Here is a 25,509-nt window from a genome sequence, read left to right on the forward strand (position 1 = left end):
ATTAAAGAATGCTGACTCATTACTCAGTGACAATGATTTTTAAATTTTAGATTTACAGTTGAAAGGTCCTCATTACCTTCTTGTACACATTAGGATTGTGTCTGAATTTTTCAAAAAATTTCAAGTTCATGTTTTTTTTTTTAATTTATCTTTTCCTGTGTGAACTATTCATTGCTCAGTGTGAAAATGTTCAATATTAAGTTTTCTCCAACCACTCATAACTAGGCTACAATATTGTATCAACATTCCTACATCACTAAAGGCCTGAAGTCTTGTATTAAGGCAGAACATTCTACTGTAAGCTCTCATTAGTGATGTCAGGAGAAGCAGTCAGAGAGATCTCTTTATCTTTCTTGCAATGAAAATTTTGGTGGGAATTTTGCTGAAGCCATATGTAATCCAGGGTGCAGTCTTTATTTTGCAGCCAATCAGTCTGCATTGGCTCTCAGCATAACTGTACTCATTCACAGGTAAGAGTCACAAATATAAAGCACTATTAACAGCTGTAATCAATACTTTACTTGAGCTCTTGCTCTCAGTGACCAAAGGAAATCTCTTCCATGTGTCTCAGTTTACACTGGTTGGACAACAGAAGAATGACAAAATAAATACTTTCTGAAGAAGAGTTCAGTATAAATGTGTAGTATGTACAAACAAACTAACAAATGTGGGAATACCTATTTCATCAAATCAGATGTGTAGTGGTTGGACATCAACAGAAATGAAGAGCAAAAGCATTTTCTGAAGCCCCGTAAGGAAATGACACGGATCTTGTTGAGTGTGTCCAGAGGAACATTTTCTCCTCCGTCTTGTCCTCCTCTCTGACTCAGGTACCTAAAGACACACGTGATGCTCCAGGACACAGGACTCTATTCCAGCTGGCACAGGGACACTGGGCAGTCAAGCCCAACAGTAAACCCAGGATAGAGGGGCTCTGTGAATGTTGTGTGGAATGTGTGCAGGAGGGTCAGTGTATCAGAGGAGACGCTGTAGAAGGACAGAGTGCCGGCCGGCCAGTCCAGATACACTCCTACTCTGCAGGAGGGGGAGGGAGGGGCAGATATGGGAGTTTCCTCTTTATTGTGCCAGACAGTGTAACTACCACAGAAGGCCAAACACCAGGACTGGTTATTGTGTCCAAGACGACTGTCTTCTTTTTTCCTGCTGATTCCTTTATATGCCACTCCTATATGAGTCCACCTCCCACTCCACTCAGCCTCCCAGTAACAGCGCCCAGACAGACCCTCTCTGCACAGCACTTGAGTCCAATACTCAAATCTCTCTGGATGATCAGAGTATGGCTCTCCTTGTCTCGTGTGGGTCACCTTCCTGTGCCCCTCAGACAGAGACAGTTTTCTGTGTACTGTGTTGGGGTCCAGTGTGAGCTGACAGGCATCTGCAGGTAAGACCAGGAAGTATGCTGGAAAATGCTATTCTGATGTTGAGATCTTGGTTCTTGTTTCAAATGCACAGTACATGACTAGGTCAGTGAAAGCTTTATTAATGATCTAGATCAGTGTTTCCCAAACCTCTCCTGGAGGACCACTTGTACTGCATGTTTTAGATCTCTCCCTGCTCCAGCACAGCTGATTCAAATGATCAACTTGTTGTGAACTCCTGAAGCTGCTTAATAACAAATGGATCATTTGAATCAGCTGTGTTGGAGCAGGGAATTTCTGAAATATATTTTTTTTCTATTTCTCTATCAATGATGGTGTCCAGGTCGAACTCCCATGACATTTTTGGTACAGTTAATAAATAACTTCAAACAGACTTACATTTCTTTAGCCCTGGTTTGATCCTGCACTCACCACCATGGTCCACACTGCAGGAAAACCAGAAGAACAGACAGTGATTGAGTGACACACAGCCTGTCTATGAAGTGCAGTGTGGAAACTCAGAGCCCTGTGACAATGGGAGAGCTCCACACACTGTCAGGACTTTCCTGTTCTCACAGAGACACAGTCTTTATATCAGTGTCCATCTCACAGGGGGAGATACAACAAGGCTTTTTTTTCTGTTTATGAACTATGTCAATAAAACCAAACCAGATTTTTGGTTTGTTCTCAAGATTTCATTAACTCAGTCCAAAACCTTCTAATGTGGGTGGATTAGTTTTTTTTCATACTTTCACATTTCAACCAAGAAGATCTCACCTGAGTGTCTCCAGTTTACATTTGGGGTCCTCCAGTCCAGCAGAGAGCGCTCTCACTCCTGACTCTCCTGGGTGATTGTAGCTCAGATCCAGCTCTCTCAGGTGTGAGGGGTTTTTATGCAGAGCTGAAGCCAGAGAAACACAGCCTCTCTCTGTGACTCTACAGCCTGACAGGCTGCAGAGAGAAGGAGAAAAGCTCTTTACTCTCCTGCACAGCTCATTTCAGATAATGTTGTTATTGATGTTAAAAAGACAGTCTTTAAGCATGAGCTAGTTCCAGTGAACAATTCAACATTCCAGCATTGTTCCATCTTTCAACAAACCTGGAAATCTGTTCATAGTAATATTTGTAACCACAGTACTGTGATTACTTTTTGTCCAAACAATTCACTATTTTGCAAAGCCTATTACCAGTCTCATCTAGGTCAGTGGTATTGATATTACAGTACTTTACATTACATTATTGACATTTAGCAGATGCTTTTATCCAGGGTGACTTACAGAGATTATAGTTCTTATGAATCCATTTATTTCTCATCCATTTATACACCTGGATATTTACTGAGGCAACTGTGGGTTAAGTACGTTGCCCAAGGGTTCAGCAGCAGTGCCCCAGTGGGGAATTGAGCTGGTAACCTTTCGGTTACGAGTCCTGCTCCTTGCCACTATGCTATACTCCCCCCATGATAGTAAATAATAATTAATGTCATGTCATCTTACTATATTTACATGCTTGGGTAGTTAGTTAAATCCTTAGTTAAATCCTCTATTACTAGTCCAGTCTAGTTCAGTGGTATTGAAATCGTGGGTCACTCCCCCCTGGAGGGGAGTTGGGGGAAGGGATCCGGGTCAAAATTCCATAAGGCTGTTGTGAGTGATGGCTTGTGCACAAAGTAAATTGTAAATGTAAAAAAAAATGCCAGATGAAATGATGAAAATCATTATACTCATTACATGTAGACAGCTAGTACCAAAAAGCACCACATGCTAGTATTTCACTGTAGCATCTAATGAAACAGACATTACTGGTATTCTGTCAGCAGATCGCAGTTCATGGATGCTAGCTAACTAGCTGTGTTTACAAAAATGTGTTTGGATTATGGATTAACTTTGAAATTAGCAAGCGGGAAAGTGAGATTGTGAGACGCTGTAATTATGTTATGTGTGGGTATAGGGTGCAGTAGCCATTTGTAGTTTAAGGGGTGGCTCATCTATAGTTTGAAAAGCCCTGGTCTAGCTTTTATGTGAAGTCTCTGAAGAACTGACCTCAGAGTCTCCAGTTTACAGTGTGTATTCCCCAGTCCAGCAGAGAGCAGCTCCACTCCTGAATCCTGCAGGTCATTGTCACTCAGGTCCAGCTCTCTCAGACTGGAGGAGTTTGAGCTGATAGCTGAGGCCAGAGCTTCACAGCATTCCTTACTGAGGTTACAGCTGTTCAGCCTGGAAAGGAAATCATGTCATATCAGATATTTCCACACAACCACCATGCCCCCACACAACCTACAGCACCTGGGTGTGACTCTTTTGTCAGAAATACAGCTGATCCTTCAGGAGTAACTGGACATGTTTCTGAATATCAGAATTACATAGCAGCTACACAGATTTATTGATTTTAATCATCTGGACAGGCTAATAGCAGATTCAAGGAATGGAATGATTGTATGTATTTGACAAAATGTTCCTTTTCCCCTATCACATAATGAATCTGATCGCCTTTGCTGTTGGACTTCTGCCGTTCAGATTTCTGTCGCCTCTTCCAAAGTAGAGGAATACAAATGTGGTGACTGCCGCAGAGCTTTGTCTCTACAGTCAGTCACTGATGGACAGGGGACCTGGCTACTGTTCCCAGCATGCACTGCTGCTGATGGTGTGCTACTGTGACACAATAGTGATTTTAAAACATGCATACCTGGGTGACCTCTAGTTACCTGGAAGTTTCCCTACTTCAACCCCCTGAAGAACTGACCTCAGTGTCTCCAGTTTACATTGTGGATTCCCCAGTCCAGCAGAGAGCAGCTCCACTCCTGAATCCTGCAGCTCATTGTCACTCAGGTCCAGCTCTCTCAGACCGGAGGAGTTTGAGCTGATACCTGAGGCCAGCCCTTCACAGCATTCCTTACTGAGGTTACAGCTGTTCAGCCTGGAAGGGAAATCATGTCATATCAGAAAATTCAAGACAACCCCCTGCCCCCACACAACCTACAGGAGCTGGGTGTGACTCTCCTGTCAGAATTACAGTCAGCCCCTCAGGTGTGACTGGAAGCATTCATGAGCAATGCACTGTAAATAAAGGAATAATAATATTCATATTTAGCCTGTCTGCATAGGCTGACAGCAGGCTAAAAGGCTGGAATGACTCCATCTGTATGATAAAATAATAATGTTCTTCCATGTCATACCACTGATCTGACTGTATGGTCTCTGCAAATGAGAATTCTGAATCATGTGCCATAATGGAGAAATCTATATATATTGGAAACAGCAGAAATTACTCATTGGTGGAGACTGGGAGTTGGTTATATCGTCATGGTTAGAGATCTGTGGTGTCAATCACTGAAATACAAGAGACCTGGCTGCTGTACCCAGCATGCACTGCACAGACACAATGTTGTACCAGCCCGCTGTTAATACAGTTACATGCCACAATGGCATTTCTGTCTGACTTTCCACCAGTACTGATGGCCAATAACTCTGTCACTTTGAAGCTCATCAATCAAATCCCGAGCTGATGAATAACTGACCTCAGTGTCTCCAGTTTACAGCTGGGATCCCGCAGTCCAGCAGAGAGCAGCTCCACTCCTGAATCTCCAGTGTGATTGTAGCTCAGGTCCAGCTCTCTCAGATTTGAATTCTTTGCTGAGGCCAGCGCTTCACAGCTTTTCTTGCTGAGGTTACAGCTGTTGAGCCTGGAAAGGAAATGTTGGAGGCTTAGAGGCTGTTAGATGCTTACCCGTTTGGTCTGACTTGGATGCGTTTGTGAGAATCATAACTGCGTAGCACCTGCAGAAACCCCCCAATCTTTATATTGGAATCATGTGGACAGGCTGACAACAGGCTCTGTGAAGAGCCACAAATCTGAATACACTCAGTTACTTCACCAATCCCAGAAATTTTACTGCCACAAGTAGAACATACATTAATATTTTAGAAGTGATCACTTTGTCTATCTCCATTCCTGTACAGTTGACCCTCCCACATCGTGGCTTAGAATTTTCGTGGGTCGGCAACAAACAATTAAATGGGAATTTTTTGGGAGCAGACGAAAAGTAAAGAAAACGTAAAAAAGTTTAGTAAGTCATAAATGCATAAAATATATGTATAATATTCATGTATTTTATTGTTTAGTATCATAAAGCTCACCTAGGGGGGCCGAAAATTTTACGTGGTTTTTCCACATCGCGGGGGGGGGGGATCAACTGTACTTACTTTCTTTCATGTGGCAATAAATCACAGAACTCACAGAGCTGTTCTAGAGGCCTTCACCACTGGCAGCAGCCTCAGAAGACCTTCATCTGATCTCATGTATTTCTTCAAGTCAAACACATCTAGCTCCTCTTCTGATGTCAGCAACACAAAGGCCAGAGCTGACCACTGTGCAGGTGAGAGATCTTGTCTTGAAAGATTTCCTGAGCTCAGGTAAGCTTGGATTTCTTCCACTAGAGAATGGTCATTCAGTTCATTCAGACAGTAAAACAGATTGATGGTCCTCTCTGGACAGAGATTCTCCCTGATCTTCTCTTTAATGTACTGCACTATTTTCTTAATGCTCCGTGAGCTGCTTCCTGTCTGTGTCAGTAGGCCTCGTAACAGATTCTGACTGGAGTCCAGTGAGAGGCCAAGAAGGAAGCGGAGGAAAAGGTCCAGGTGTCCATTCTCACTCTGCAAGGCCTGATCCACTGCACTCTTGAGTAATGCAGCCAAGTTTGTGAATTGGGAAGGGCCGAATCTAAAAACATTCCCAAGGAAGGTGTGATCAAGTACGTTTCTGGTTTTGTTTTTGTATGACAGAAAAACATAGAAAGCAGCAAGATACTCCTGAACACTCAGATGCACAAAGGAGTACACTTTCTGTTTTCGAATCCCAGGCTCTTTTCTGAAGAGCTCGGTGCACACCCCAGAGTAAACTGAAGCCTCAGTGATGTCAATGCCACTCTCTCTCAGGTCTTCCGTGTAAAAAATGAGGTTTCCCTTTTCCAGCTGCTGAAAGGCCAGCTTCCCCAGTTTCAGGATGATATTTTTATTCAGAATTGAATTTGTCTCACTTTTTCCAGGATACTTCTGATTTTTCAAGCTTGCCTGAAGGAGAAGGAAGTCTGTATACATTTGAGTCAGAGTCTTAGGGATTTCTTGACTGTCTGACTCACCCATCATTTTCTCAAGAACTGTGGCTGAAATCCAACAGAAGACTGGTATGTGACACATGATGTAGAGGCTCCTTGATGACTTTATGTGTGTGAAAATTCTGCTGGCCAGGTTCTGATCACTGAATCTCTTCCTGAAGTACTCCTCCTTCTGTGGATCATTAAACCCTCGTACCTCTGTCACCTGGTGGACACACTCAGGAGGGATCTGATTGGCTGCTGCTGGTCGGGTGGTGATCCAGAGGAGAGCAGAGGGAAGCAGATTCCCCTTAATGAGGTTTGTCAACAGCACGTCCACTGATGTTGGCTCTGTGACATCACACCAGCTCTCATTATGTTGAAAATCTAAGGGAAGTCGACATTCATCCAGGCCATCAAAGATGAACACAACTTTGTCACAATGACTCTTGAAGGGTTCAAATTCTCTGATTTCTGGAAAGAAGTGGTGAAGCAGTTGTTTCAGACTGTATTTCATTTTGATCAAATTCAGCTCTCGGAAAGATAGGGGAAATATGAAATCAACATCCTGATTGGCTTTTCCTTCTGCCCAGTCAAGAATGAACTTCTGCACAGAGACAGTTTTTCCAATGCCAGCAATCCCCTTTGTCAGCACAGTTCTGATGAGTTTCTCTTGTCCAGGTAAGGGTTTAAAGATGTCATTGCATTTGATCGCAGTCTCTGGGGTGGCTGGTTTCTTGGATGCTGTTTCAATCTGTCTCACTTCGTGTTCTTTATTGATCCATCCATGCCCACCCTCTGTGATGTAGAGCTCTGTGTAGATCTTACACAGAAAGATCTGGTTTCCGTGTTCAGCCAAACCCTCATTTATACAGTCATATTTCTTCCTCAGGAAGGATTTCACTTTGACTGGCAACGTTGTCAGAGCATCATCTACAGAAAGAGAAAAAATAAGAATTGTCTGCACACTTGTTACATCACATAACTGAATTTGAGTATGTTTTACAAATTGGCACAAACGGTCATGTTTTCCCAGATCTTTTTAGACTGTAGCCTGTTCCCATTTTTAAAGCACTGCCTTTTTCTCTCCGGGCAGGAAAGGAGGAGTGTTATAGCTCCCTCTTGTTCATACTTCCTGATGGTGCACACTTGCTCAACATCTGTACCTTCACCTCAAAATCTGTTACGGCAAGCTTTCAAAAACGCATGCTCTACCAGTTACACCTTTAAAAGTGCTTCCCTTGTGCAGGTGAAGCTTAAATGCTTAAACGTGAGCTTTACTGAATGTTTGCGAGCTTTACTGAATGTTCATGCATGTATTTTCAGTGCTTTGTATTCTGAGAGCCCTGTCTGGGCTGAGGGAGGCTGGTGGGACACAGGTTTCCCACCACTGGCTAAGATGGCATGGTGCCAACCCTGATCAGCGTGGCACATCTTTGAATTCCTGTCTGCTCACCTGCTGTGTCCCCAGATGGATCTGTGACCTCTGACCCCTTCCTGTTCAGTAAAATGGAAACTGAGGAGTATTAGAAGAACATAGTGTTAGGACGCAGGGGCAATGAGAATCTCTAAAATCATTTAATGTATATAAGGTGTATTCACATTCACAACTTCTAAGCCAATTCGCTGACCCACGCCAAGAAGACGCACACTAATCGAGTTGCTTCTTCAGGCAAGCCTTGATCCAATATTGGGTTAGTAGCTGAACAGTTTCAGTATTATCACTACTTAAAATGCAGTTCATTTAGTTTTGAAGAAGGCGTGGTGTTTCATGCAGTAGATATTTAGAAGACTTTATTGCAGGTCTTACGCTTTTCTTGATCTTTCTCCAGCTCTTGGACAAGATCATTTCTGGGAATTTTCTTCAGGATCTCCAGTGTGATCTTGAGGGAAATCCCTTTGCCATAAGATTTCATCATTATGGTGACAACGTCTGGCACATCTTTACCCTCCAGCTGCCCCCACGGAATGGGTTTATATCCCTCCAGAATGTTTTCATTCAAATAGATTTTGAATTTTTTAAAGTCTTTCTGTTCTAACTCCTCCAGGGCCTCCAAGATCAGGTGAGCCATCTCAGCGGTCTAAAGTGGGAAACAAGGGTCAGTAAATCTATAGCAGATTGTATTTACACGACAACACAAATGCAGTATCAGCCATTTTGTGGTAAAAGCTCAACACAGCTGATGTTGATAACCAACCATCTGCAGTTAGCTAGTCAGTCGTGCTGTACAAAGCTCTTTAAAAATGTTTGGTTACAGTTATTCTAGCATGCCACATAAAAATCATATATATATATATATACCTTTCTCACTGTGCAGCCCTAATCAGTACTATAAAACGGCAGTCTGGTATGCTTCAGTTCTCAGCGGCTGGCAGATTTGGACAGATCCAGCCCAGGTGAGGCCAAGCGGTCTGAAGAGGTGAGGCCTCTCAAGGCAAGTGAAGGTAGTGAGCCACAACCTTTCTCACTGTGGTATATAGTTTATTATTTCACCTCAAGGGGGAGCCAAATACCACAATGCCCAGGCCTTAGAATGTGAGATAATCATGAAAAATCCTGTTCTGCAGGAGCCTACCCAGCACAAAACACTTTATAACATGAAATATTCTAAGCGCTTTTTTGTATTTTTACAGGTACAGTTTGGATAGATTATCTATCTAAAACCACCAATCCAACTGTCTAACCCAGCCACATATATATATATGTATATATATATATATATATATGTATATATATATATATATATATATATATATATATATATATATATATGTGGCTGGGTTAGACAGTTGGATTGGTGGTTTTATTGTAATTTTATTTTTTCAATACAATGGACAGCAGTCCAGTGTATCCACTCCGCTGGATAGATAGGATATGTTTGAAAAAGAAACTGTACCTGTAAAAATACAAAAAAGCGCTTAGAATATTTCATGTTTTAAAGTGTTTTGTGCTGGGTAGGCTCCTGCAGAACAAGATTTTTCATGATTATCTCACATTCTAAGGCCCTGGCATTGTGGTATTTGGCTCCCCCTTGAGGTGAAATAATAAACTATATACCACAGTGAGAAAGGTTGTGGCTCACGACCTTTTTTTTTTTGCCCACCACCACCCCCCCTCATTGGAGGACCTCTTTATTAAGTTCAAGAAGAAAGGCAACAGGATCAATAATATTACTGAATTACAGCAAGTAGATGAAGGTGAAGACACAAAAAAGAGAAAAAAGGATAATTACAGAATGTAATAAAATGTATTTAATTCAAAATGCATTAAGTAGCAGCTGAAAAAACTACACTTAAAATTGCTGAGGTGGGCTACAGTCTACAGCGGGCGAGAGCCATACAAGAGACTCCTGAAACCAGGAGCCTACTTTCTGTTTCATACACCGAATTTAACACCTGCCCCTCTAACATGTGCCAATCTCAGCACTAACCAGGGAGAACAAAAAAATCATAATTACATTTTGTTCATGAAAATAAAGGCCACATACTGTAATAATACTTATATAACTCATATGGAGTAATCATATCATTGATAACAGTATTCTTCTGTAAGAATTACAAGTAGACCTGCAAACAATGATTACGAGAGCAAAGCTCAAGAAAAGCTTCCACAAAAACATTGTGGATGTACTTCTCCAACGGAATGGCTTTACACCTGAAAAAACGTAAAATTTAACATGTCTGTCTCCAACAAAATTCAAACTGGTGTCTTTTGTGACTGTTAAGGCATTGAAGAATAGATGCCAAAACACTTAGTGTCAGGGGACCCAATGATGAAAATGACACCATTAAGATAAATTATAACTGAAAACCAAATATCCAAGTAGCCAGTTTACAAAGAAAAGTGCTTCATGGTAGCATTCATTTGCTTAGCTCTTTTTAAGAGCATGCACAACATCTGCAATATCACTGTTATATTGTGGCCACATGGTTTTTTGAGTGACTTAGAGCATACAAATTTATTTTTAATTTTTATGTTATCAATTTATACAGCCGAATATTTATTAAACTAAACCTACATGCAAGTGATGCCAGTTGTTTGGCTTGCAGTGGCCACTTTGGCAGCCTTATAATATAATAAGAGCTATTTATATCTCACGTATTGATTATCAATTAATAATGCCTCTCTTTTAAAAAAAATGGAACGTGAAAAATGTCATAATTTGTTGCCATTAATGATCTGCAATTTCAAGCCCCAGACTCTGTAATATCTCATACTTACCAAGTTATGTGTCTGTCACAGCTTCCTGTACTTGCAATTCATTTCTACATTTTAAATTGATGCCTACATGTTCATTTCAAACTGTAAAATGTAACTTTTTCAAAAGTGGATATGTAGGCTGATTTTCTAACAAAAATAATAAAATATTTCACGAAGAGGAAAACATGACCAGGAAAATGAAGAGCTTTTGATGTCGGTCTTCCCACTTCTCTGGCTTTTGTGACACACAAACAGACTCTTACGGGAGACTTCCTGTTCAAGAGGAAACCGCCCTCAGGGCACTGCCAGCTGACAGAGCCCGGCATGGGAGTGTCAGAGAATACTCTGACCACAAATCCATGGGAGTTTTAACATGCAGTCTCATCAAATGTGTATTTAATGATGCAATCACTGCTCCTCTGGTACCCCTGACCCAACATAATGTCCAGAACCTTACTGTGTCCTACACCACCCCACCTCACACAGGTGTGCACGCACACCTTTTCATAGGTCATGTTTCATATCCAAAGGACTAAATGATGCTGAAAGTGAAATGAATGAATTATAAATAAAAGGATTTAAGCTCTGACAGTAATATGGAAAGTGGCCTGTCAGCACCACCTCTGTCCTCCAGTGACCAGTTTAGAGCTGAAATGAGTGATTTAAAAAGGCTTCTCCTGTGTGCTGCAGGTGTAGTGCAGTCCCCGTGTCCCCGAGTCCATGCTGTCTGTGACTGCCTCCTTCACCTGGCTGCTGATATCAGTCCTGCTCTGTCCCAGTGTGGCCATGGGGAGTCCATGCTGCCTGTGACTGCCTCCTTCACCTTCACCTGCCTGCTGATATCAGTCCTGCTCTGTCCCAGTGTGGCCATGGGGAGTCCATGCTGTCTGTGACTGCCTCCTTCACCTGGCTGCTGATATCAGTCCTGCTCTGTCCATACTCCATATCCCCATCCTTCTCTCCATTAGTAAATAGTGTTTAGGAAATGAGGGAGAGAGGGACTGTGTGTGTGTGTGTGTGTGTGTGTGTGTGTGTGTATGTGTGTGCGTGTGTGTGTGTGTGTGTGTGTGAGTGAGTGAGTGAGTGATGTATCAAAGTAAAAAATGTAAAGAGTGAGATTAATAGGAGGGCAGGTTAACACACACACGTGCACGTGCAATTGCAGTGGTTGAACATATGACTACAAAAAGATACCACGAACAATGCGCCACATCAAAGCTGAATGGAATTTAGGCAGCAGATTCAAATCTACATTCACAAGTCACATTTGATGCATATTTTTCAATCTTTCATTAATGCAAAACGATCCACATGGATATCAATAAATGCCATGAATGATGTCATTTGAAGCATATATGATTAAAAGTTATACCCTTGAGCTAAACATCATTTTCCAAAATAACATTATCAAAAACATGAAAACTTACATCTTTAGGAACTTATGATTAGTAAACAGTAAGAAATGTCCAAGTACCCAAGGGTGACAAAATCCAGGTCATCAAAGGACCTGAGCGCTATAGATTCTGTATGTGCTGGTACAAAGCTAGAGCACTACAGATTGCATATGTGGTGGCACAGGGCTACAGAACTACAAATTCTGTATGCTGTGATTTTACTGCCGTATGATCTCACTGTTCTCTACTGCAGCTCTGAAGTGTAAATGCCTCCTCTGCAAAATAGTGATACTCAGGAATGAGTGCTACTCTGAATGCCAGCCTGTAGACAGTGAGAATGTTAGGACCTCTGTGCTGCCCACGGTGCTGCCTGTGTAGAAATTAATGATGGACTGATATAGAAAGATTGAGAACCACAGGTCTAATTGTTATTTTTTAAATCAGGTTCCCTTCTCTTTCCAAACAGTTTTCCCCTGACATATATAGAATAATGTGATAACTTCATTCATAATTAATAATAATGTAGTGAACATAATTAAAAAGTGCCATTCAATCCATTACAGAGAAAACCACCAAGTAAGCGCTCATGAACAACTGAAGGTATTCATGCCTTAACATGCATTTCAAGTCTTTGCACTTTACTCATGTAACTGAACAATTGCTATTAGAGCAAGTCTATTGTGGAGGTTAAAATGATAGCATTGAACTATGTTCACCCAGTCAGGCAGCCAATATTAATCAAAAGGCAAGGCACTTCTAGGACTTTGACAGACATGTAGCTGTTCACATTTATAGCACTGAGAAAATGAGAAACAGATTCTGTTATTTCTCTATTTTGTGTTTTTTTTTAAGTTGTGAGCAGCGTTCATAGCTGTTGTGCTGCTGTCGGTGTTTCTATGACTTCCTGCCTGAACTTATGAAAGGAACTGTGGTAGGAGAGTCACTTCTGCAAATGAATCCTTGCATCACATCTACTGTTTCCACAGAGAGCCATTTTGGGGAAGTGTGCTGTGTTTATGAGTAGCTGTAAGGCTTTGTCTGTACAGTGGGGTCCTGGTGAAGGACTCAGGCTTGTAGTGGGGCAGTGGGATGTCTTGGTTAAGGACTCAGGTTTGTAGGGGTGCAGTGGGTGTCTTGGTTCAGGGCTGAGGTTTGTAGGGGGTCACTGAAATAGGTCAAATAAAAGAATGAAAAATAATGCGGTATTCTGTTCATAATGAGCGTGTCCATCAACCCACTTCATTAAAGAAAACAACAAATATAATTTACAGTCTGGTTTTCAGCCAATCCTGACATCTCCACAGCTGCATAAAATGAGCAATATTTGAAATATGTGTTTGACAATCTCAGCAAACAAACCAAAGCATTATGCAATGTGAGGTCACTTCCTGTTAAACAAGTCATTTACAGGCATGTCACCATGGGAACATGCTTCCCTCTCTCCTTCTGTCTTCCTGAACTCTCGAGGGGCAGAGACTGTACATTTCTAAGTCTGAGTGTATTGCAGAGTTAACCTGAGACACTAAGTTCCTGTAAAGAATAGTCCAGAAATCACTGGACATTTATCTGTAGCCATCTATCCTGATCTGGACATTTTCTAATCATATGTACATCATATTTCCAATCAAATATACAAAACAATGATTCTTAAATTTAATTTATATTTGTGTGTGTTAGTATAAGGCATGCTGAAAAAAGAACAAATCATTTATGTCTTACCCATTATTCACCCATTCACACTTAAAAGAAACTTTGCATTTTAATTTTCCATAATAAGTTGTCTTTCAGTAGTTGTGTTTAAGAAATACACCAAGGGGATGTTTGGGTGGACAAAAGATGCACCTGCCAAGCAGATATCGCTTACAGGTCAGATTTTTAAATGCTTAGTATGTCAAACCAATCACTTTACCTGGGCTTCATAGAAGCATAGGTGAACAGAGCAGTCTATTCCAGCTGACAAAGGGACACTGAGGAGACCGAGTCAACCCTAAACCCAGGATAGAGGGGCTCGGTGAATGTGGTGTGGAATGTGTGCAGGAGGGTCAGTGTGTCAGAGGAGACGCTGTAGAAGGACAGAATGCTGGCTGGCCAGTCCAGATACACTCCTACTCTGCAGGAGGGGGAGGGAGGGGCAAGTATGGGAGTTTCCTCATTATTGTGCTTGATAGAGTAACCGTCACTGCCACAGGTGAAACACCAGGACTTGTCACTGTATCCAAAGAGACCGTCCGCTCGTTTCCTGCTGATTCCTTTATATGCCACTCCTATACGAGTCCAATGCCCACTCCACTCAGCCTCCCAGTAGCAGCGCCCAGACAGACTCTCTCTGCACAGCACTTGAGGCCAGTAGTCAAATCTCTCCGGATGATCAGGATATGGCTGCTCCTTTATCCCCCAGGTCGCCTTCCTGTCCCCCTCAGACAGAGACAGCTTTCTGTTTGCTGTGCTGGGATCCAGTGTGAGCTGACAGGCATCTGCAGACAGGAGGGAGGGAGAATCCCCACACAAAAATGTAAAGAACTGATATATGAAAAATGCACTAAAACAGATTTATTTGGTTGCATTGATACATCAATTTTGTTTCTTGATTGAAAATATTACTAATTATTCTCACTTTTATCGGTGAGGCAGACTGTATGTACAGCACATTGGCTCAGATTGAATCTGACCATAATGAGTTTTGTCCTTCAGAGCAAACAGACAAATATGTTTGCCTGTTATTGTACATTTATAACATTTAATTTAGCAGTTACTAAAAATACATACTATGTGCAAAAATTTAATGTAACCCATTAATCCGTTAATGATTCAATAATTAATATTTAGTTCAATCAGACTTACACTTCTTTAGTCCTGGTTTGATCCTGCACTCACCACCATGGTCCACACTGCAGGGAAACCAGAAGAACAGTCAGTGATTGAGTGACACACAGCCTGTCTATGAAGTGCAGTGTGGAAATTCAGAGCCCTGTGACAATGGGAGAGCTCCACACACTGTCAGCACTTTCCTGTTCTCACAGAAAGACAGTCTTTATCTTAGTGTCTGGATTTTTACCTGAAAAAAAAACAGGTCATGTGATAAGCGGAGTTGAGGTCAATTCCGAATCCAGACCACTTGTTTTAATTCAGAGTAATTTCCTATAAATTCCAATTCCAAGTCAATTAAAAATACAGTTCCTAATTCAAAATTGTCCCATAACAATTGCCTCATTTCAATTCCCTCTCTTGACCAGTTCAGTTCCTTAATTTAAATTTGCGTTATGTTCCTTAACTAAAGCCCATAGGCAGATCCCACAAACACTTCCTTTAGCTTTTACAAACCTGCTCTAAAATGGAATAAATTAACCTATATGGAAATGAATAACAGAAATCAATTTCATGTCAACTCTTCATTGCAAAACTTAAAACTTATGTACTTACAAGTACATACACAAGAAAATGAACAAATGCCCTTCTCATGGTGTCCCAAGTTTAAAAGCTCCAGTTTTCCAAGAGTCTCTCTACAGCCTCAGAGAAATCTACATGTTCTGTGGTTTGTAGCAAATTTGATTGTGTAATAACAAATAAAACTTGATTGAAATGCATCAACATGTATTGAGAAGGTGTTAACCATTCACCATGGGAAGATGCATTTGGAAGAAGCAAACTGTGTGATTGAAGCTGTCTAATATCAAAAGTTATCTTGTTTGATTAAAACTGCAGTATGCTGAGCCTGTAATGTCATTGTTCAGGCAGCACATCTATAATGGAAATATATACATATAAAGGGAAATGATTTAAATACCATGGAGTCAATTATGATACACAGTAAATGAATCCCATTCATGAAAAAAATGCCAATTTCCAAAGTATGCAATATGCACAATTCTAATTCAATTCAAGTTCTAACCATCTAAACTTTAAGGAAATTAAAATTCTAGAGGTTGAACCTTGTTGACATTGAATTCAAATAAAATTTCAAACTCAATTCCACTGCTTGAGAATTCCCAAAATTCAAAATTCACCTTAATGATAAATTCCCCACTTCTGAGTGAATGTTTGAATTGTCCCATGCATTTCAGTTTAAACCTGAGTTGATCACGACCCTGATGATAAAATGGATTACTATGAAATTTTACCTCAGTTTCTGCAGTTTACAGTTGGGATCCTCCAGTCCAGCAGAGAGCGTTCTCAGTCCTGAATCTCCTGGGTGATTGTAGCTCAGATCTAGCTCTCTCAGGTGTGAGGGGTTTGAGTGCAGAGCTGAAGCCAGAAAAACACAGCCTCTCTCTGTGACTCTACAACCTGACAGGCTGCAGAGAAAAGGAAAAAGGTTTGTCATTCTACCATCTCTGGACATACAGCTGACATCAATGAGATTTGAATATTTGTTTTCAATATAACTTTAAAACATAACTGTTTGGATAAGACGATACAAATCAATTCAGAAACTGAATCAAACCACTGAAGAACTGACCTCAGTATCTCCAGTTTACAGTGTGGATTCCCCAGTCCAGCAGAGAGCAGCTCCACTCCTGAATCCTGCAGCTCATTGTCACTCAGGTCCAGCTCTCTCAGACTGGAGGAGTTTGAGCTGATAGCTGAGGCCAGAGCTTCACAGCATTCATTACTGAGGTTACACCTGTTCAGCCTGGAAAGGAAATCATGTCATATGGGATAATTCCACACAACCCCCTGTCACCAGACAACCTACAGGGTTTTGGGCGTGGCTCTCCTGTCAGAATTACAGCTGAACACTCAGATTAATATTACCCATTAATATTTATATTATCTGGATGGCTTCAGAGAATGGGATGAGCCATGAATCTGAACACTCTCAAATTTGGAATGACAGCTGGCATACAATTCAGTGCTTAAGAATTTAAACGTTAACCTATTGCCATTACTATCATGTCCATCTGTCATGTCACTGTTGTAACAATGGGAGTTTTACAAGTTTAGGCTAAAATATTATCTTACAGAGCTTTTCTGGTAGCCTTGACCACTGGCAGCAGCCTCAGAAGGCCTTCATCTGATCTCATGTATTTCTTCAAGTCAAACACATCCAGCGCCTCTTCTGATGTCAGCAACACAAAGACCAGGGCTGACCACTGTGCAGGTGAGAGATCTTGTCTTGAAAGATTTCCTGAGCTAAGGTAACTTTGGATTTCCTCCACCAGAGAATGGTCATTCACTTCATTTAGACATTGGAACAGGTTGATGGACCTCTCTGGACAGAGATTCTTCCTAATCTTCTTTTTAATGTACTGGACTGTTTTCTTGATGCTTTGTGAGCTGCTTCCTGTCTGTGTCAGTAGGCCTCGTAAGAGAGTCTGATTGGAGTCCAGTGAGAGTCCAAGAAGGAATCGGAGGAAAAGGTCCAGGTGTCCATTTTCACTCTGTAAGGCCTGATCCACTGCACTCTTCAGCAACACAGCTAAGTTTGAATGTGGAATCAATCTAAAAAACCTACTTCGAAAGGAGTGGTCAAGTAGATTTCTGTTGCTGTTTCTGTATGATAGAAATACATACAGAGCAGCAAGATACTCCTGAACACTCAGATGCACAAAGGAGTACACTTTCTGTTTTCGAATCCCAGGTTCTTTTCTGAAGAGCTCGGTGCACACCCCAGAGTAAACTGAAGCCTCCGTGATGTCAATGCCACTCTCTCTCAGGTCTTCCGTGTAGAAAATGAGGTTTCCCTTTTCCAGCTGCTGAAAGGCCAGCTTCCCCAGTTTCAGAATGGACTCTCTGTTCAGAACCAAATTTGTTTCAGTTGTTCCAAGATACTTTTGATTTCTCAAACTTGCCTGAAGGAGTAGAAAGTTTGTGTACATGTGAGTCAGAGTCTTAGGGATTTCTCCACTGTCTGACTCACCCATTATCTGTTCAAGAACAGTGGCTGCAATCCAACAGAAGACCGGTATGTGACACATGATGTAGAGGCTCCTTGATGACTTTATATGTGTGATAATTCTGCTGGCCAGCTTCTGATCACTGAATCTCTTCATGAAGTACTCCTCCTTCTGTGGATCATTAAACCCTCGTACCTCTGTCACCTGGTGGACACACTCAGGAGGGATCTGATTGGCTGCTGCTGGTCGGGAGGTGATCCAGAGGAGAGCAGAGGGAAGCAGATTCCCCTTAATGAGGTTTGTCAGCAGCACATCCACTGATGTTGGCTCTGTGACATCACACCAGCTCTTATTTTTCACGAAATCTAAGGGAAGTCGACACTCATCCAGACCATCAAAGATGAACACAACTTTGTAACAGTCAATCTTAATGGATCCAAGTTCTTTGATTCCTGGAAAGAAAGGCTGAAGCAGCTGCATTAAACTGCATTTTTCATCCTTCATCAAATTCAGCTCTCGGAAAGGTAGAGGAAATATGAAATCAACATCCTGATTGGCTTTTCCTCCTGCCCAGTCAAGAATGAACTTCTGCACAGAGACTGTTTTTCCAATGCCAGCAATCCCCTTTGTCAGCACAGTTCTGATGTGTTTCTCTTGTCCAGGTAAGGCTTTAAAGATGTCATTGCATTTGATCGCAGTCTCTTGTTTTGCTTGTTTCTTGGATGCTGTCTCAATCTGTCTCACTTCATGTTCATTATTGATATCTCCCCTTCTACCCTCTGTGGTGTAGAGCTCTGTGTAGATCTTATTCAGAAAGATGTGGTTTCCTTGTTCAGCTAAACCCTCATTTATGCACTTATATTTGCTCTCCAGAAGGGATTTCACTGTGCTGGGTAAAGCTGCCAGAACATCATCTGTGCAAAAGAGAAATGCATGTCTCTTTTTAAATGATTAAATGATAGACACCTGTCATTTAGCTGATAGGAACCATTTTAGGAATCTTCTAGAATGTTCCCTCTTTTCACTGTTTGTAAATCCCCTCTCTATTTAAGAAACAGCTCTTGGCTTTGCCCTTAGCACACTCTCTGCCCTTATGTCTGGGATTGTGTTCCCTGGTCACTCTCAGTGTATACTGACACACACCTCCATGGTACACATGGACACAGTGATTGGCTGTGATTGGTCTGCTCACCAGAAACTCCAGGTGTTTCCCTGGATGTATCTGTGACCTCTGACCCCCTCCTGATCAGAGCAGGTGAGACTGCAGGGGATGAGAGGAACATTCTTTTAGGACAAAATAGAGAAAGTCCTGGCTTTCAGCTCGTTTGAAAAACATAGTCTAGGATAGTTCAGCTGTGTTAGACTTTCCCAAATCAAGATGTACTTCCCATTCAAACTTACATGTTTGTTCCATATCCAAGTAGTTTAACAGTGTTTTCACTACATTCATACAGTATATATCTCTTACATTCATATTCCTCCTTCCTAAAGACTCTAAAACATGAAATAATTTAAAGGCATAATGACAGGACAGACTGTGTTCATTGTGAAAATGTGCTGGCCAGTGGTATCAAAACAATTTAAACCACACCAACTGTCCCGTGGGGTTTTTTTCTAGAGTAAAAAATTCCTCTAATCAGGTTAGTGGGATACTGAAATTATGGAAAATGTAACAGGTTTACTGCATCTGCCTACAATAATGTGTGCTTTCTGGGAAAACAAGTACAGAGCATGAAAAAAGAATTGAGTTATGAAATTTCTTCCAGGGTGTCTTTCAGTCCCAGATTCCAAAAAGCGTACTGTCAGTTATGTGCATGAGAATTCACTGTTAACCTTCAGAGAAATGTAATTACCATCAGCTTTCTGAGTTTTAATGAGGTGATGGTAAGTCACGATTTGCATGGTTAGATACAGGGCAGGCTAATGGATGCACCTGTATGTTTCCATTCACTAAAACAGAAACAAATCCACAAATATCCATTCTCCTGACATACAGAGGGGCAGAACTGTCATGAGGTTCTGATAAAAATCAATAAAAGCTACAGAATGGTAAACTCTTCCTTACCTTTGTTGTCAGAGCTGAGGTTTATAGTGACATTTAAATCACGTGAAACATGACATCCATCAATCTGAGGCACCACGGCATTGCCTCCAGTCTGAGCTGTGATGGAGGGAGTCAGAGCAGCTGATCTCAGATCAGTAGGTGCCAGCTCAACATTGTCCTCTCCTGCTGCACACAAACCAAAGAAAAAGCCATTCGATTCTGCATGCCTGGCTTACTCTGTTCATTTCGTGTGTGTGTGTGTGTGTGTGTGTGTGTGTGTGTGTGTGTGTGTGTGTGTGTGTGTGTGTGTGTGTGTGTGTGTGTGAGTGTGTGTGTGTGTGTGTGTGTGTGTGTGTGTGTGTGTGTGTGTGTGTGTGTGTGTGTGTGTAAGAGCCTTATCACAGTGATTTAGACTCTGGTGTGTGAGTGACACTGGGCAGTAGTGTGGTACAGTGATAAGGAGCAGGACTTGCAGACTCATAACTGAAAGTTTGCTGGTTTGATCCCCTGCTGGGCCCTTGGGTAAGATATTTAACCTGGAACTCTCTCAGTAAATATGCTGCTGTATAAATGGAAAAAAGGTTCACTGGATAGAAGCGTCTGCCAAATGACAATAACATTATGCAATGAGGTTTAGATTCTGGCGTATGAATCACCCAGTCTATTGAATTATGATTTAAAATCATCTCTGCACTTAGTGTAACCATTTTGTATGCACTGCTTCACTCTGGATACGTCATGTCATTCATTACTACATGACAGTATGCAAATGTAAGTGATGAATTACATTATTCTGTGATGTGTGAATGATTCACTCTGGTGATTCACACTGCAGTGTGAATGATTCACTGTAGTTATTGTGACTCTGGTGTGTGAGTGACTCACTCCAGTGACTCTGGTGTGTGAGCGATTCTGGTGTGTGAGTGACTCTGGTGTGTGAGTGATTCTGGTGTGTGAGTGACTCTGGTGTGTGAGCGATTCTGGTGTGTGAGTGACTCTGGTGTGTGAGTGACTCTGGTGTGTGAGTGACTCACTCCAGTGATTTAGACTCTGGTGTGTGAGTGACTCTGGTGTGTGAGTGACTCTGGTGTGTGAGTGATTCTGGTGTGTGAGTGACTCACTCCAGTGATTTAGACTCTGGTGTGTGAGTGACTCACTGCAGTGATTTAGACTCTGGTGTGTGAGTGACTCACTCCAGTGATTTAGACTCTGGTGTGTGAGTGACTCTGGTGTGTGAGTGATTCTGGTGTGTGAGTGACTCTGGTGTGTGAGTGATTCTGGTGTGTGAGTGACTCTGGTGTGTGAGCGATTCTGGTGTGTGAGTGATTCTGGTATGTGAGTGACTCTGGTGTGTGAGTGACTCTGGTGTGTGAGTGATTCTGGTGTGTGAGTGACTCACTCCAGTGATTTAGACTCTGGTGTGTGAGTGACTCTGGTGTGTGAGTGACTCACTCCAGTGATTTAGACTCTGGTGTGTGAGTGACTCTGGTGTGTGAGTGATTCTGGTGTGTGAGTGACTCTGGTGTGTGAGTGATTCTGGTGTGTGAGTGACTCTGGTGTGTGAGCGATTCTGGTGTGTGAGTGATTCTGGTATGTGAGTGACTCTGGTGTGTGAGTGACTCTGGTGTGTGAGTGATTCTGGTGTGTGAGTGACTCACTCCAGTGATTTAGACTCTGGTGTGTGAGTGACTCTGGTGTGTGAGTGACTCACTCCAGTGATTTAGACTCTGGTGTGTGAGTGACTCTGGTGTGTGAGTGATTCTGGTGTGTGAGTGACTCACTCCAGTGGCTCTGGTGTGTGAGTGACTCACTCCAGTGATTCAGACTCTGGTGTGTGAGTGACTCTGGTGTGTGAGTGATTCTGGTGTGTGAGTGACTCACTCCAGTGGCTCTGGTGTGTGAGTGACTCACTCCAGTGATTTAGATTCTGGTGTGTGAGTGACTCACTCCAGTGATTTAGACTCTGGTGTGTGAGTGACTCACTCCAGTGATTTAGACTCTGGTGTGTGAGTGACTCTGGTGTGTGAGTGATTCTGGTGTGTGAGTGACTCTGGTGTGTGAGTGACTCTGTTGTGTGAGTGATTCTGGTGTGTGACTGACTCTGGTGTGTGAGTGACTCTGGTGTGTGAGTGACTCACTCCAGTGATTTAGACTCTGGTGTGTGAGTGACTCACTCCAGTGACTCTGGTGTGTGAGTGCCTCACTCCAGTGATTTAGACTCTGGTATGTGAGTGACTCTGGTGTGTGAGTGATTCTGGTGTGTGAGTGACTCTGGTGTGTGAGTGACTCTGGTGTGTGAGTGATTCTGGTGTGTGAGTGACTCTGGTGTGTGAGTGACTCTGTTGTGTGAGTGATTCTGGTGTGTGACTGACTCTGGTGTGTGAGTGACTCTGGTGTGTGAGTGACTCACTCCAGTGATTTAGACTCTGGTGTGTGAGTGACTCACTCCAGTGACTCTGGTGTGTGAGTGCCTCACTCCAGTGATTTAGAATCTGGTATGTGAGTGACTCTGGTGTGTGAGTGATTCTGGTGTGTGAGTGACTCTGGTGTGTGAGTGACTCTGGTGTGTGAGTGACTCACTCCAGTGACTCTGGTTTGGGCTGCCAGCTTACCACTCTGTTTACCTCCAGATGCCCTGATTGGTGCGCTGGACATTGTGTGGGAGACCAGAGGACCAAGGGGACACTGAAGGAAATGTAAAGACAGATATAGAACTGTTAAAAATATTAATTTGAAAAAGATGAATTATAGCAATACAGTTAATTTAACTTTTGTTTCCATCTGTGGAGGGAATGATCCTGCTAAGGACTGGGATTCTAGAGAGTCAGAACAAACTGGCTTAATTGTGGCAGGGGTTGCTGGTCTCAAGGCTGTTAGGCAACGTGCGATTCATTGGACACCCATGATTTGCTCCTCAGTAGAGCAGCACCTATCCTCCAATGGGTGGCCACTCCACTGTAGTGCACTGTGTGACTTACAGTGGAGCTGTTGGCTATGAATGAGTGTACCGGAGGACTGCCTTCCTCTCACCTCAGCACAGAAATGCCATGGTGACACAAGTCTATTTTAACACTGGCAATCCTAAAACAAGGTTGCATAATGTGGGAAAAAGGATGAAATAATTTTGAAAAATCATTATGAGCACAGTAAGGGTCTCTGATTACATTCAAGATGAGCTGACTCTATCTGAAAATAAATAAAGCTCCTTAAGAGTTACTTTAAAGTCATTATAATATTAAAAATTGTATCACACAGTTAGCCATTTAAAATATAAAAAATATGCAACATAATACAAAATTCAGATTCATAATCCCTCACTTGCTGTTTTACCTGACAGAGTTTTAATCCTTTAATACTTTAATTTCTCTCTGATCGTTAACTGTTTCCTATGAAGCCCTCAAAACTGGTACAACATTATCCCTGGTGTATCAGTAGTATTTAATCTAATATAATCTAAGGCCTGTTTTAGTAATGGACCCAGCAGCAACAAACTTCCTCTCGTCTTCATCACGAAGATACACTGACCCTCAGCCCTTAGGTCCCTAAACCCCCACTCCTCATTTGCCCCCTCCCACTCTATATTCATACTTCATACAGACTGTACTCACCTGTTCAGAGATATTTACTGGTCTTACTTCTCCTCAAATTAACCGTGCTCACCTGGGCTCAGTCTCTGGTCTGATTTTCAGGTTCCTTCTTCTGTTCTAACCCCTCTGTTAGTATCACAGTAAAGGCCAAACACTGCACTTTTATGCCACGTTTTAACGTGTATCTTCTTCCATATCTTCCCAGTGAGTCAGTCAGTTAACATGAGAACAAGTTTATCTTCTTTCTTCTTTAATTCTATTATACAGTCTATATAAATCTCCTATGAGGTTTCCACCTTAGCATTCAGATCAAAGTCTGCTCAGGAGTTATCTTTCAGACTTTAACTTCCTAGAAAAGGAGTGGCCCAATACAGTTTGATCCTTCTCCTGTAAAAGATGCAATAAATAAGAAAAGTCAACAGCAGCTGTGTATAACAGTGATGAATGAACAGACATGTTGCAAGTGGAGTTCTGTAGATGAAGATCAAATAAAGTGACTAAAATGACACCGGGTGCATGTGGGTTTAAGTACAGCATAGAATATATAATTTTTAGTTCTGTAAACTTTTAGTAGTCACCAATTATGCAATGAAGCTCCTCACCATCTTCATAACAGCCACTGAACGTGTACAGTAGGGGAGCCAGAGCAAGGTCCACACATTCCTCTGATACACCTGAGTAACTCATGGGCATCCATGCAGGTGCCAGGGAGCTGAGACAGGAGCAGGGAGGGGCCCCTGGCTGACCGGCCCACCCCATCCCTGGCAGAACAAATCCGGTTCCCTCCACTGATGTGCAACGTTGTTGATTGCCAGCAGAGGGCACCACTGGTTTCAAACCCAGGCCATGAGGACCCATCTACCCGTGAAACATTTCTACTGTCTGAGTCACTCAGGAGCCCACACACAGATTTTCTAACATCTTGTTACATTGGGATAAAATACAAATAACCATGTAGCCTTAACCTAAAACCCCTACGTCCCTACACCATTGACCACTGGCAGTTGCTGATCTAACAATACCTAATAACATTCAGACAGTGCACATCCGTACACAGGTACTTACTGATCTGACTTCACTTCATATTATACAGACTGTACTCACCTGTACACAGTTACTTACTCACCTGTACACAGGTACTTACTGACCTGACTTCACCTCATATTATACACACACTGTACTCACCTGTACACAGGTACTTACTGATCTGACTTCACCTCATGTTATACACACACTGTACTCACCTGTACACAGGTACTTACTGATCTGACTTCACCTCATATTATACAGACTGTACCCACCTCTACCCAGGTACTTACTGATCTGACTTCACCTCATATTATACAGACTGTACTCACCTTTACACAGGTACTTACTCACCTGTACACAGTTTCTGGGCTGATTCTCAGTGATTCTGTTCTGTCAGCTTCATCGGTATCACATAGAAGACTGAACCCTCTACTTTCAATATCACCCTCTTATCAGCAGGTAATTACTGACTGACTTCCCATTAACTTCCAATTTCTGTTATTTCCTTATGTAATTCTAAAGCTACAACTGCAAATTGAGCCAAATTTTATTAGATACTATTATAAATTATTATTTTAAACTCCAAGTCAAGAAGCATTGCAGGTGGTTAATGTGACATGGAATGTTAGGGTTTGTTTTAATCTCTGTTAAAACAAGCTGTTAAATCTCAATACTAAGGACCTTTAAATAACAATAAAAATGTGTAACTTCAGTTTATGTACCCGTAAATGTGCTATTATTCCACTGATAACATGCCCGCTCTTTCTCGTGCCCGCTCTTTCTCGTGCCCGCTCTTTCTCGGCGGTCAATTCTTGGGTTCAGGAAATAAGTTTCTAATCTTTTCTCAACTGGCCCTGAGTTTTCTGGTTTTTCAAAACGCGCTGGAAAAAATGCTCTATGCTCTATGTTCAACACTTTCTGTTATAAAATGTTCTATAATAAATAA

General features: G+C 41.9%; 1 protein-coding gene across 1 annotated transcript; it reads right to left on the reverse strand.

Moving 5' to 3' along the window:
* Window positions 1–869: 869 nt before the first annotated feature.
* Window positions 870–22,602, reverse strand: LOC118772354 (NACHT, LRR and PYD domains-containing protein 12-like). Its single transcript, XM_036520615.1, has 12 exons — window positions 22,572–22,602; window positions 19,969–20,133; window positions 19,096–19,164; window positions 17,029–18,817; window positions 16,526–16,699; window positions 16,270–16,361; window positions 5,616–5,709; window positions 4,122–4,295; window positions 3,422–3,595; window positions 2,157–2,330; window positions 1,779–1,825; window positions 870–1,396 (listed from the first exon to the last, which is right to left on the reverse strand). The coding sequence occupies exons 1-12, from the start codon at window positions 22,600–22,602 to the stop codon at window positions 870–872; spliced, it is 3,510 nt and encodes a 1,169-aa protein (XP_036376508.1).
* Window positions 22,603–25,509: the final 2,907 nt, after the last annotated feature.

This window comes from Megalops cyprinoides, chromosome 2 (assembly GCF_013368585.1).
Source record: "Megalops cyprinoides isolate fMegCyp1 chromosome 2, fMegCyp1.pri, whole genome shotgun sequence".
NCBI classification, from domain to species: Eukaryota; Metazoa; Chordata; class Actinopteri; order Elopiformes; family Megalopidae; genus Megalops; species Megalops cyprinoides.

Excerpts from the sequence above, each read along its gene's own strand:
- LOC118772354 (XM_036520615.1), bottom strand. The coding sequence starts at position 22,602 with ATGTCCAGCGCACCAATCAGGGCATCTGGAG. Across the intron at positions 16,700-17,028 it reads AAGGCTACCAGAAAAGCTCT|GCTGAACAGGTGTAACCTCA; the intron begins GTAAGATAATAT and ends TTTCCTTTCCAG. Across the intron at positions 16,362-16,525 it reads TGTAAACTGGAGATACTGAG|CCTGTCAGGTTGTAGAGTCA; the intron begins GTCAGTTCTTCA and ends TTTTCTCTGCAG.